A 12,594-nucleotide genomic window follows, 5' to 3' on the forward strand; every position below is an offset into this window, starting at 1 on the left:
GCCCGCCAATCAGCGGGCTGGCCCCCACCCCACCCCCGGGCCTATCTCCTTCCGCGCGTGGCCCCAGAACACCGCCGCCATGTTGGTGAGGGGCCGGCGTGCGTTCCCCGCACATGCGCAGGATTGGGCTGCCCCGACTGCATGAAGTGGGTGAGGCTTTCAAAACAAAACTACTTGTGGTCATGAGAGAGAAGAGAATAGAAAGATATGCTGATTGTGGTTGGGATGGGAGGAAATTTGTGGAATATTAACACCAGCTTAGGCTAATTGGGCTGAATAACCTTTTTCTGTGCTGTACGTAATCACTTTATTCCACATTCTGCCGTTGAAATCTGAAAAGATTTTGGGAAAATTACTTCCGGCTTGTCGACCTGTCGAGTGGGAAATGTGAGACATGGAAGATGAAGTGTTATAATTGTTCATTTGTATCATTGTCGGCTATTGTACTGAATAATGTTTTTGTCTGGACAAAGTTGAAATAACGATGTTTGGAAATGTTGCTCGGGTGCTTCGTAAATGACGGGTTTGAACATTTATGAATTTAACCAGGAATTGGCGAACTTAGGAATCAGTTTGAGACGATAAATGATTTAGTGACAGAAGTATTGCCATTGAGTTCTGGCGGCCTGCCTCCTTCTGAAATTGCTGAACTGTTTTAATTGAAACTTCTTTTTGACTCTTGGTAGTACGATGTCGAGGATTTCCGTCGAAAGAAAGAAATTACAACAAAGGGATCAGACTGTCCAAAGCCAGTGTTCCAGTTTCATCAAGCAAATTTCCCTTGTGAGTGTTAGCCGCGCTTGCTGAAACTTCTCGTCTTGCAATTTTTCTACCCTGTTCTTTTGCTGCCTGCTTTATTTTTCAATATACATTCCAGGTTGTGTGTGTATGAGATATATTTATATATAAAATACATACAGTGGGTGTTTTCAAGGGAAGTCTTAGACTCTGGATGCAGAGTGTTAGGTTGTTTTATTCTGCTTCCCCATTGTGTCAGATCTGGACTACAAATAGGTGGATTGTGTAGTTAAGATTGTCAGAAAATGGGCAACACGGTGGCGCAATGGTTAGCACTGCTGCCTCATGGCGCCGAGGACCCGGGTTTGGTCCTGGCTGCGGGTCACTGTCCGTGTGGAGTTTGCACCATCTCCTCGTGTTTGTGCGGGTCTCATCCCCACAACCTAAAGATGTGCAGGGTAGGTGGATTGGCCACGCTAAATTGCCCCTTAATTTGAAAAACGTTTTTAAAGATTGTCAGAAAACATGCACCAATGGGACCAAAGCGAGTGAGTTGAGATTCCAGGCAGGTGGATTTAAACATCCATCTTGCACTTGTAGAGAAACTTGTTCAGACTCAAGTCTGCTGTGTCTGATTTACCGGCAGAGATTGGCTTATAAATATAGAAATGGCCATAAATGTGGGGCTTGCTGCTTTATTTTGGACTATACATGTTAAACTATGAAAAGTGAGACATTTAGAGTGAATTGCGTTCCTTCAAACAATTGTGTTGTACGGGACTAATAGCTTCAGCTGGGGGATTTCTCACTCAAGGCTACCTGTTACAAGGTTGATGAACTAGTGACATGGCTGGGCATTTTAACTACAGAAGCTGAAATTACCAACCACCTTTCTGCATCCCTTGAGTTCAGGTGTTGAACTTTCAACACAACTGGAAGAAATTACAGGAGAACAGCATTTAAAAAGGAACAGAACAAAGAAGGGAAGATAAAACACAGCTACATGCATGCAAACATGTGTTCTGGGGTCTATTGCAACCTGGAAATTAGGAAGATCTTGAATATCTGAAATAATATTAATAGGAGACCAAAGAGGCAGCACGGTGGCACAGTGATTAGCACTGCTGCCTCACAGGGCCAGGGTCCCGGGTTCGATTACAACTGTGGGTGACTGTGTGGACTTTGCACATTTCCCCCGTGTCTGCGTGGGTTCCCTCCGGGTGTTCCCGTTTCCTCCCACAGTCCAAAGATGAGCAGGTTAGGTGGATTGATTATGCTGAATTGTCCCTTACTGTCTAAAAGTTAAGTGGGGTTATCGGGATAGGGCAGCTCTCCGTAGAGAGCTCTTTCGGAGGGTCAATGCAGACGCGATGGGCTGAATGGCCTCCTGCACTGTAAGGGTTATATGGGTCTATGAAGTAAGAGCACTTACAGCTCACATTACCAACCATTATATTTCTCCCTCTTTAATATGTTCCTTTTAAAAATGTTGTTCCCCTATAATATCCTCTAATTCTGATAAAGCTGCTGTGAGGGTTTGATTTCCGGCATCTGCAGCTTTCGTGATTTTTAGATGCCCGTTGTGAATGTTTTGCATTTCATTTTCTAGCCTACGTAATGGATGTTCTGTGTTCACTGAATTTTGTTGAACCGACACCAATCCAGTGTCAGGGCTTTCCCGTGGCACTCAGTGGGCGTGATATGGTTGGAATTGCACAGACTGGATCTGGCAAAACTCTGGCTGTAAGTACTTTTCAACTTTTCTCCCCTTTGTGTGAAATATTAAAATTGAATATTCTTATGTAATTTGGGTAAATGGCTGGTTTAAATTACACCTGAAAGTTTCATTTTGAAGTTGCTCAGCCAACCCCAAAGGCGACTGTCCATCCCCCAAAGCCCCACCTGCATGGGGATTCTCTCTTCTTCTCTCTTTCCCCCCCCCCCCCCCAAATCTCTGGCGCCCAGAAGTTTATTGTTCAGCCGTGAGAGTTCTAACAGCTTAATGAATACATGTAAAACATGATTGGATTGTAACTTTTGAGTTCTTATTTTCCAGTACTTACTGCCAGCCATTGTGCACATCAACCACCAGCCATTCTTGGAGCGTGGCGACGGACCCATTGTGAGTGCTTTACTTTCAACTAATTGGAATTATCTCTGTCAATGGATTGTTTCTTGTGGCAACATTTTATAGTTTGGATGGTGATCATTTATTGTGAGATTATAGAGAACCATATCTTAGCACAATTCGAATGATTTCAATCCTGCCCACATCAGAAGAATGTGATATCAGCCCCTTTACTTGAGCACGTAATCCAGGTTGACACTCCAGTATAGTCATGAGGAACCGCTACATGTTAAAGATGTGGTCCTTTCAATGAGATATTAATCCAAGACCCAGCCTATCTGTTCAGATGAATATTTTAAAAAATAAATTTAGAGTACCCAATTCATTTTTTCCAATTAAGGGGCAATTTAGCGTGGCCAATCCACCTACCCTGCACATCTTTTGGGTTGTGGGGGCGAAACCCACGCAAACACAGGGAGAATGTGCAAACTCCACACGGACAGTGACCCAGAGCCGGGCTCAAACCTGGGACCTCGCCGCCGTGAGGCAGCAGCTGTTCACATGAATATTATGAATTCTTCCACTTAGAGAGTTCTCCCACTGCTCAAACCCAATGTTCCCTCAACTATATCCACCAAAAGAAGATTTACTGTCCACCCTGGTGGCTTTTTGTAGAATCCTATTTAGTGCAAAATGGTTGTCACATTTGATGACATAACAGCCATTTGACGTTTGAGCATCTTGTTAAGCTGTTACAGAAATGAAAAGGATTTCTGAACTGTGATATCTTCGGAGGACAAAATGTGTGTACAACATGGAGTCTCGTAGCAAAGTGAAATTAGTTTAATCGAGTTTGGTTTCTATGCATTTGATTTATATTATTACGTAGGCTATAAAATGGCATAAGAGGGTGCTGTTACACTCGTATGAATTTAGGAGTAAGCCATTCAGCCCCTCAAGCCTGTTCTGCCATTTGATAAGATCATGGTTAATCTGATTTTGGCCTCAACTCTATTTAATACTCCCCATACCCTTCGAATCCCTTGTCAATCAAGAATCGATCGAAATCAGACTTTAAAATATTCAATGACCCTGTCTCCACTACTCCCCGGGGAAGAGAATGCCACAAACTAACTAAAAGAAAACAATTCTCTTCATATGTGTTAACTTTTTTAACTGTGTCCCCTAGTATTTTTTAGTCTTTCAAAGGGGGAAGCAGTCTCTCAACCCAAGTCCCCTCGGGGTCAATGAGTGAGTGGGCACCAATTTCAATAAGATCAGCTCTCATTCTCCAGTGGATGCATGTCCAACCTTTTCTCACAAAATAACCCCATCATCCCAGGAATCAGTACTCCAGATGTGGTCTCACCAGTGTACAGCTGTGGCAAAACCTCCATACTTCTATATTATTCCATCTCCCTTGCAATAAAAAAACAAAATTCCACGCGAAGAGATCACAGCCCCTAGTCCACATAGAAAGACATTGCATGGTAGCTTAATCTGTTCGGACATACGGTAATGTATCCTGTATCAAGTGACGTTTACACAAACCAAATGCTTTGCCACACTTCTTTGTCCAGTTCCATGGAATATCCTTCCTCGTTTGATTCCTTGTTCCCAAACTATAGCTTCTGCAATCTTCATCAGCTTGTGGTTGTGTCTCTGCTCAAGTTTAATCAAATGTCCATCCGCGGCGGGTCTTTTGGCTTCGCTGAGGCAAGCAAATTCTGGATCGTCTCATAAACTACTGGACCTACTCCAGTCAAAAATATCATCCTTTTCCTTTCCCCCACTGCCTGTTGACAACTGGTTAATCAGCTTTGAGGATATTGTTAGCAGTGGAAAACATTTCTAGTCACTCCACACACAGACTGTAAGCCTACTCCAGTTGCCCAAAATATCTGTTGATGCAGCCGTCTTTGAAGGTCATCAGGAAAGAGAAAACTACAGATTGCTGGAGCTGGGAATGCTTTTTCACAGGCAGTATTTGAAACAGAGCAGTTTAAATCTTCTAAGTCAATATGATAAATATTTGAGATGTAAAAATTAGCACTATGGATGGAGGTGGGATTATTTTTGTGATTGCATGACTTTTCTTATGGTGTGTCAATGGAGCAGAGCACTTTAATGCTCCATACCTCCTAGTAGCTGGTCACAGGTTGATGGAAGGACTCCATCGGGGAATAATGCATGGCATAGGGAGAGGTCACAGTTATAAAGGGGTCATGGGGGTTTCATTTACACTTGTTACATTATTCTGGGTTAGTTCCATCTGTTTTTATATTCTGATTGATGGGTTTCCCCTTCCACAGTGCTTGGTATTGGCGCCAACTCGGGAGCTGGCACAACAAGTGCAGCTGGTCGCAGAAGACTACGGCAAATCTTCACGGATAAAGAGTACCTGTATTTATGGAGGTGCACCAAAAGGCCCTCAAATCCGGGACCTGGAGCGAGGTGTGTGGAACGATGGCAGATACATGTACAGAGAATTTTATCTGGAGATACTGAAGCCTCCCACATATGTTGATGTTGCAAAGAAGACTAAATAGTTGTTCATGTTTTTTCAAATTTTATAACAATTAATTTGCAGAAAATATATATTTTAGGGGCTAGAACATTTCCTGGATTCATGTTGCTCAGTGGATTTAAGCAGTGAGTAGCTGAGCCATGTAGATGAGGGAGATCCCAAGTTCCATCCCTAATCAGCACTGTTTGAATTCAGCAAGAGTAGTTGTAGGACTTATGCATTCGGCTCAGAGTTAAGGAGGGGAACAATTGGAGAGGGTGCCTTTTCCTGATTTGTTAACCCCTGTTAGGATTCAACATATGTAAATGTCAGGTGAGGACAGACTTGGCTGCACACCATACACTAGCCTGCAACTGATTAAAGTAAAAGTGTGTGCATTTATAAAATTCTATTTGCCGTTTTGTTTATTCAGTTATGTGATTGTTAGATACTCTTCTCCGATTATTAACTCCATCCCCTGTCCTTGTTGTTCACTCAATTTTAACTTCGCACACCCATTTGGTCAACTTGGTTTCTGTACTCAGGTTGCAGGTAAGGAGTCATCCCGGTCTGGCATTAACCCTGGGTGCCCCACTCAGTCTGCACCAACCACCTCACCACCCCCAGCAATTTGCACTGGGCCCAGACCACGCAGACTATTGTACACTGTACCACACATTGATTAGTCCAATTAAAAGACGAGTATGTAATTTAGTGCAGGATTTTATAAAGTGGTAAACAAAATGGCAAACGGAGAATAGCAAACAAGTACAGAAAATTAAATTGGTTTATTTTTAAAAACTGGGCCACTGTTTAGTAGCTCGGTGATTTATTGTGATACTGTACTTTCTACTTCCTGTAACTTTATGCCCTGTTTTAGGAGTGGAAGTCTGTATTGCAACCCCGGGCCGACTAATTGACTTTCTAGAAGCTGGGAAGACTAATCTCCGTCGCTGTACTTACCTGGTGCTGGATGAGGCTGACCGTATGCTGGATATGGGCTTTGAGCCTCAGATCCGGAAAATCGTGGAGCAGATCCGGGTAAGAATAGTGGAAATTGAATGCATCATTAAAATCATACTGTTTATAATAGTTAAAATTGCATACCTTCGCACGCTTGAGAAGCCTAATTCTGGCACAGTGGAATGCAATGACAACAGTATGTTCGTGGATTGGGATATTAAGATAATTGGAAATGGCACATTGTGCAGTGGATCCATGTTAGAAACCTTAAATATTTACCTCTTTTCATTCAGCCGGATAGACAGACTCTGATGTGGAGTGCTACTTGGCCAAAAGAAGTGCGGCAGCTAGCAGAGGACTTCCTACGGGAATACATCCAGATCAATGTTGGAGCCCTGGAACTGAGTGCCAACCACAATATCCTACAAATTGTTGATGTGTGTCAGGAGACTGAGAAAGACTTGAAGTGAGTGTCCCTCATTACTTGGGCTGCCAGGTGGTAGCTCACTGTGTGAGATGTCTGTATTTTTAAAAATGACAGAAACGTGCAGACCAGAAGGAGGCCATTCAGCCCATTGTGTCTTCTTGCTCTCTGAGCAGTCATCCCTAGTCCCACATTCTAGCCTTTAACGCTCGAAGCTGCTCATCCTCCAGTGGCTGTGCAACTCAGTTTTAATGTTTATGCAATCGGTTTCCACCACCTTTTCAGCTGGAGCATTCCATGTGCTGACCACTCAGTAGGTGGGTGAGTTTGCAAAGGCATCAGTACTCAGCGAAGAGTGAGCAATTCTTTGGGATGGGATTCTCTTAAACAAGGACAAAGTGGGGTGGGATGGAGTTTGGGTGAAGTGAGTATGAGAAATCCAGAGAGCGAGGTCGAGGCATCGACCTATTGGAGAAACTTAAGGGACTAAAATCCAACAAATTACTTGGACCTGATGACCTACACTCTAGCGTTCTAAAAGAGGGCTGCAGAGACAATGGATCTGTGAACTATAATTTTCCCAACATAAGTGTCCTTGTTGTCGAGACATTTGCGTGTTGATTGGAGAGCCAGGGAGCTAGCATCTGCTGTGGACAGGTTGCGGTGATAAGCAAACTGCAGTGGATCCGGACCGCCTGGGGAGGCTGGCATTGATCCGTCTCATGACTAGCTGCTCGAAGCATTTCATGATAACAGATGTCAGGGCCACCAGTCGGTAGTCGTTGGGGCAGGCTACCTTGTTCTTTTGGTTAGGGGAACGGATAGGAGATTTTGTGGTCGCGAGTGAGACTCCCGGAAGGTATGTTGCCGCAAGGATCAGGGATGTCTCGATCGAGTCTACAGGATTCTTAAGGGTGAGGGGGAGCAACCAGACATGGTGCACAATAGGCACCAAAGACATAGCTAAGAAAAGGGATGAGGATCTAAAAAGTGATTTTAGGGAGTTAGGTTGGAAGCTAAAGAGCAGGACAAGCAGAGTAGTAATCTCAGGATTGCTACTGGTGCCACGTGCAAGTGAGGCAAGGAACAGAGAGCGAGTGCAGCTGAACACCTGGCTACAGGGCTGGTGCAGGAGAGAAGGCTTCATATGTGGATCATTGGGATACCTGGGGAAGGTGGGACCTGTACATGAAGGACGGAATGCACCTAAACTGGAGGGGCACCAATATCCTGGATGGGAGTTTGCTAGAGCTCTTCGGGAGGGTTTAAACTAGTTTGGATGGGGGTGGGAACCAGAGCTATGGATCAGAGCATAGGGTAGCTGTTGAACAGGCAGAAATAGCATGCCGCAAGTCTGTGAGGAAGGATAGACAGTTGATAGGGCAAAGTTGCACTCAGTTGAATGGGTTAAAGTGTGTCTGTTTCAATGCACGGAGTGTCAGGAATAAAGGAGATGAACTTAGATCATGGATCAGTACTTGGAACTATGATGTCGTGGCCATTACGGAAACGTGGATTTCACAGGGGCAGGAATGGTTGTTAGTTGTTCCAGCGTTTAGATGTTTTAAGAAGAATGAGGAGGGGGAGTGGCACTGTTAATTAGGGAATGCATCACAACTGCAGAAAAGGAGGTAGTCGAGGAGGGATTGTCTACTGAGTCAGTATGGGTGGAAGTCAGAAACAAGAAAGGAGCAGTCATTTTATTGGGAGTTTTCTATAGACTCCCCAATAGCAGCAGAGAAATGGAGGAACAGATTGGGCGACAGATCTTGGAAAGGTGCAGAAGTAACAGAATTGTTGTCATGGGCCCCTTCAACTTCCCTAATATTGACTGGCACCTCCTTACTGCAAATGTTTTGGGTGGAGCAGATTTTGTCAGGTGTGTGCAGGAAGGATTCCTGACTCAATATGTAGATAGGCCGACTAGGGGGGAGGCCATATTGGACTTGGTGCTTGGCAACGAACCAGACCAGGTGTCCGATGTCTCGGTGGGAGAGCATTTTGGTGACAGTGACCACAACTCCTTGACCTTTACCATTGTCATGGAGAGGGATAGGAACAGACAGTATGGGAAGGTATTTAATTGGGGGAGGGGAAATTATACTGCTATTAGACAGGAGCTGAGGAGCATAAAGTGGGAACAGATTTTGGGGAATTGCGCAACAGTAATGTGGGGGTTGTTTAAGGAGCATTTGCTGCGAGTGCTGGATAGTTTCGTTCCACTGAGACGAGGAAGCAATGGTAAGGTGAATGAGCCTTGGGTGACAAGAGAAGTGGAGCTTCTAGTCAAGAGGAAGAAGGAAGCTTACGTAAGGTTGAGGAAGCAAAGATCTGGCACGGCTCTAGAGGGTTACAAGGTAGCCAGGAAGGAACTCAAAAATGGACAGAGGAGAGCTAGAAGGGGGCATGAAAAAACCATGGTGGGAAGGATGAGGGAAAATCCCCAAGGCGTTCTACACTTATGTGAGAAATAAGAGGATGATCAAAGTGAGAGTAGGGCTGATCAGGGATAGTGGAGGGAACTTGTACCTAGAGACGGGGGAGGCCCTAAATGAATATTTTGCTTCAGTATTCACTAAGAGAAGGACCTTGTTGCTCATGCGAACAGCGTGAACCAGGTGGATAGACTCAAGCTGGTTGATATTAAGAAGGAGGATGTAATGGAAATTTTGAAAGCATCAGGGTAGATAAGTCCCTTGGGCCTGACGGGATATACCCAAGGTTACTCCGGGAAGTGAGGGAGGAGATTGCTGCGCTGTTGGCGATGATCTTTGCGTCCCCACTGGAGTAGTACTGGATGATTGGAGGGAGACGAATGTTGTTCCCCTGTTCAAGAAAGGAAATAGGGAAATCCCTGGGAATTCCAGACCCATCAGTCTTAAGTCTGTGGTGAGCAAAATATTGGAAAAGATTCTGAGAGATAGGATTTATGATTATTTAGAAAAACATAGTTTGATTAACGATAGTCATCATGGCTTTGTGAAGGGCAAGTCATGCCTCACAAGCTTCATTGAATTCTTTGAGGATGTGACGAGACACATTGATGAAGGTCGGCAGTGGATGTGGTGTATATGGATTTCAGTATGGCATTTGATAAGGTTCCCCATGGTAGGCTCATTCATTAAGTTAGGGGGCATGGGATTCAGGGAAATTTGGCTGTCTGGATACAGAATTGGCTGGCTGAAAGAAGACAGCGCGTGGTAGTGGATGGAAAGTATTCCGCCTGGAGGTCGGTAACCAGTGGTGTCCCGCAGGGATCTGTTCTGGGACCACTGCTCTTTGTGTTTTTTATAAATAACTGGATGAGAAAGTGGAAGGGTGGGTTAGTAAGTTTGCAATTGACACAAAGGTTGGTGGAGTTGTAGATAGTGTTGAGGGCTGTTGCAGCTTACAACAGGACATTGACAGGATGCAGAGCTGGGCTGAGAAGTGGCAGATGGAGTTCAACCTAGATAAATGTGAAGTGATTCATTTTGGAAGGTCGAAATTGAATGCTGAATACAGGGTTAAAGGCAGGATTCTTGGAAGTGTGGAGGAAGAGAGGGATCCACGTACATAGATCCCTCAAAGTTGCCACCCAGGTTGATAGGGTTGTTAAGAAAGCGTATGGTGTGTTGGCTTTCATTAACAGTGGGATTGAGTTTAAGAGCCCCGAGGTTTTGCTGCAGCTTTATAAAACACCGGTTAGACCACACTTGGAATATTGTGTCCAGTTCTGGTCGCCTCATAGGAAGGATGTGGATGCTTTGGAGAGGGTGCAGAGGAGATTTACCAGGATGCTGCCTGGACTGGAGGGCATGTCTTATTTTTTTTATTAAAAAAATTTAGAGTACCCAATTAATTTTTTCCAATTAAGGGGCAATTTAGCGTGGCCAATCCACCTGCCCTGCACATCTTTGGGTTGTGGGGGCGAAACCCACGCAAACACAGGGAGAATATGCAAACTCCACACTGACAATGACCCAGAGCCGGGATCGAACCTGGGACCTCGGCGCCGTGAGGCAGCCATGCTAAGCACTGCGCCACCGTGTTACCGAGGGCATGTCTTATGAAGAAAGGTTGAGGGAGCTAGGGCTTTTCTCACTGGAGCGAAGAAGGAAGAGGGGTGACTTGATACAGGTGTACAAGGTGATGAGAGGCATGGATAGAGTGGATAGCCAGAGACTTTTCCCCAGGGCGGAAATGGCTGTCACGAGGAGACATAATTTTAAGGTGATTGGAGGAAGGTATAGGAGAGATGTCAGAGGTAGGTTCTTTACACAGAGAGTGGAATGCACTGCCAGCGGAGGTGGTGGAGTCAGTCATTATGGGCATTTGAGCGACTCTTGGTCAGGCACATGGAGAACAGTAAATTGAAAGGGTGTATGTTAGGTTGATCTTTGATTAGGATAAATGGTCGGCACAACATCGTGGGCCAAAGGGCGTATACTGTGCTGTACTGTTCTATGTTCTAAAACTGACTCCTTAAAAGCACCAGCCCATAGCCTGAATGTATGTGTTTAATTGCAGATTGCTCCACCTGATGGAAGAAATCATGGCAGAGAAAGAAAATAAGACCATCATCTTTGTCGAGACCAAACGCCGCTGTGACGAACTGACCCGCAGGATGAGGAGAGATGGGTAGGCGTTATTACACTCCACTCCACACAGTCTTGAACAAGCACTCTTTGTTTCTGTACATGTCAAATCGACATACGATTTCTAGCATTTTGATTCCCAGAGTACGAGTTCTTTAATTCGGGTAGTCTTAGTTACTGACCTTGACGCAGCATCATCATGCAGGAGAATGGGTAGGGAGGGCCATGGTCATGGCAGGTTAGAGGCAGAAGAGCAGCCCACCCTCATGCTTTCCAGACTACGAGAAGCATTTATACCAGGGAAATCATAAGGACAAGTGTGGGCCTGTTTTCAGAAGGAGTCTTGGGCTGCGATGGTGGAAGTCTTGTTTTCTACATCTTCAAGCAATCCCCTTTTCTCCATTTCTGCAGCTGGCCGGCAATGTGCATTCATGGAGATAAAAGTCAGCCGGAGAGAGACTGGGTCTTAAATGGTAAGAATAGGTGCATTTCCCATGTTGCTGCATGTTTTGAGCAGCTGTTTATATATAGTTATCGCAGTTTAAATGTTCATTTTAATGGTATTATGAATTACAATTAATCATTAAACGAGCCTCTGTGAACTTACTGCTGCTTTCAAATGTTATAAGTTCATCCCACCCACCTAAACCCACTGGGTAGAATTTGAGGGCTTCATAATGACTATTGTAAGAACGTGCAGCATAAAAGGGCCATTGGTCCAAAACCCTGTGTAAACACCCCCTGATACCTATACCAAGCAGAGCTTTGAAAATGCATTCAGCAGCCTCCAGATCTGCTGAATTAAATCATGGTTTGCTGCCGGTCACTGGCAAGATTCCTCCCCCACCCCCAATCTCAGTAGCACAGGAACTGCTGTGTTTCAAGAACTATTTGGCTATTGCAATCTAATCTAATTCCCACGTGTCTTTGAAGAAGATAATTAACAGCCTGGCTGTGCTTGTGATTCTGTCTGCTCCATCACACTGTCAGACTCACTCGAGAGTTTCACTTTAATTCTGGCTTCTTTAGTTCTGTGTTTGGATCGCCTGCTTACATGTACATCATCTCCCTTGCTGCAAGACCTAACTCGCTTTCCCTTTAATGCTCACTCCAACTAAAATAAATTCTCTTTTAATTTGAAAGATGAAAATCGCTTATTGTCACAAGTAGGCTTCAAATGAAGTTACTTTGAAAAGTCCCTAGTCGCCACATTCCGGCACCTGTTCGGTGAGGCTGGAACGGGAATTGAACCCGCGCTGCTGGCTTTGTTTTGCTTTACAAACCAGCTGTTTAGCCCACTGCTAAACCAGCCCCTAAA

At 44.7% G+C, this 12,594-nt stretch overlaps 1 protein-coding gene across 2 annotated transcripts in view; it reads left to right on the forward strand.

Moving 5' to 3' along the window:
* The window catches only part of LOC140403891 (probable ATP-dependent RNA helicase DDX17), a 43,153-nt gene that overhangs the window by 10,430 nt on the left and 20,129 nt on the right, over nucleotides 1-12,594 (forward strand). For both annotated transcript variants that reach the window (XM_072492111.1, XM_072492112.1), the window contains exons 3-10: nucleotides 687-783; nucleotides 2,348-2,481; nucleotides 2,795-2,860; nucleotides 5,119-5,260; nucleotides 6,193-6,353; nucleotides 6,569-6,741; nucleotides 11,209-11,319; nucleotides 11,688-11,749. In XM_072492111.1, the coding sequence (XP_072348212.1) occupies nucleotides 687-783; nucleotides 2,348-2,481; nucleotides 2,795-2,860; nucleotides 5,119-5,260; nucleotides 6,193-6,353; nucleotides 6,569-6,741; nucleotides 11,209-11,319; nucleotides 11,688-11,749 (946 nt within the window). The remainder of the gene's footprint in view (nucleotides 1-686; nucleotides 784-2,347; nucleotides 2,482-2,794; nucleotides 2,861-5,118; nucleotides 5,261-6,192; nucleotides 6,354-6,568; nucleotides 6,742-11,208; nucleotides 11,320-11,687; nucleotides 11,750-12,594) is intronic.

The sequence above is a fragment of the Scyliorhinus torazame genome, chromosome 29 (genome assembly GCF_047496885.1).
Source record: "Scyliorhinus torazame isolate Kashiwa2021f chromosome 29, sScyTor2.1, whole genome shotgun sequence".
In the NCBI taxonomy this organism is placed as follows: domain Eukaryota; kingdom Metazoa; phylum Chordata; class Chondrichthyes; order Carcharhiniformes; family Scyliorhinidae; genus Scyliorhinus; species Scyliorhinus torazame.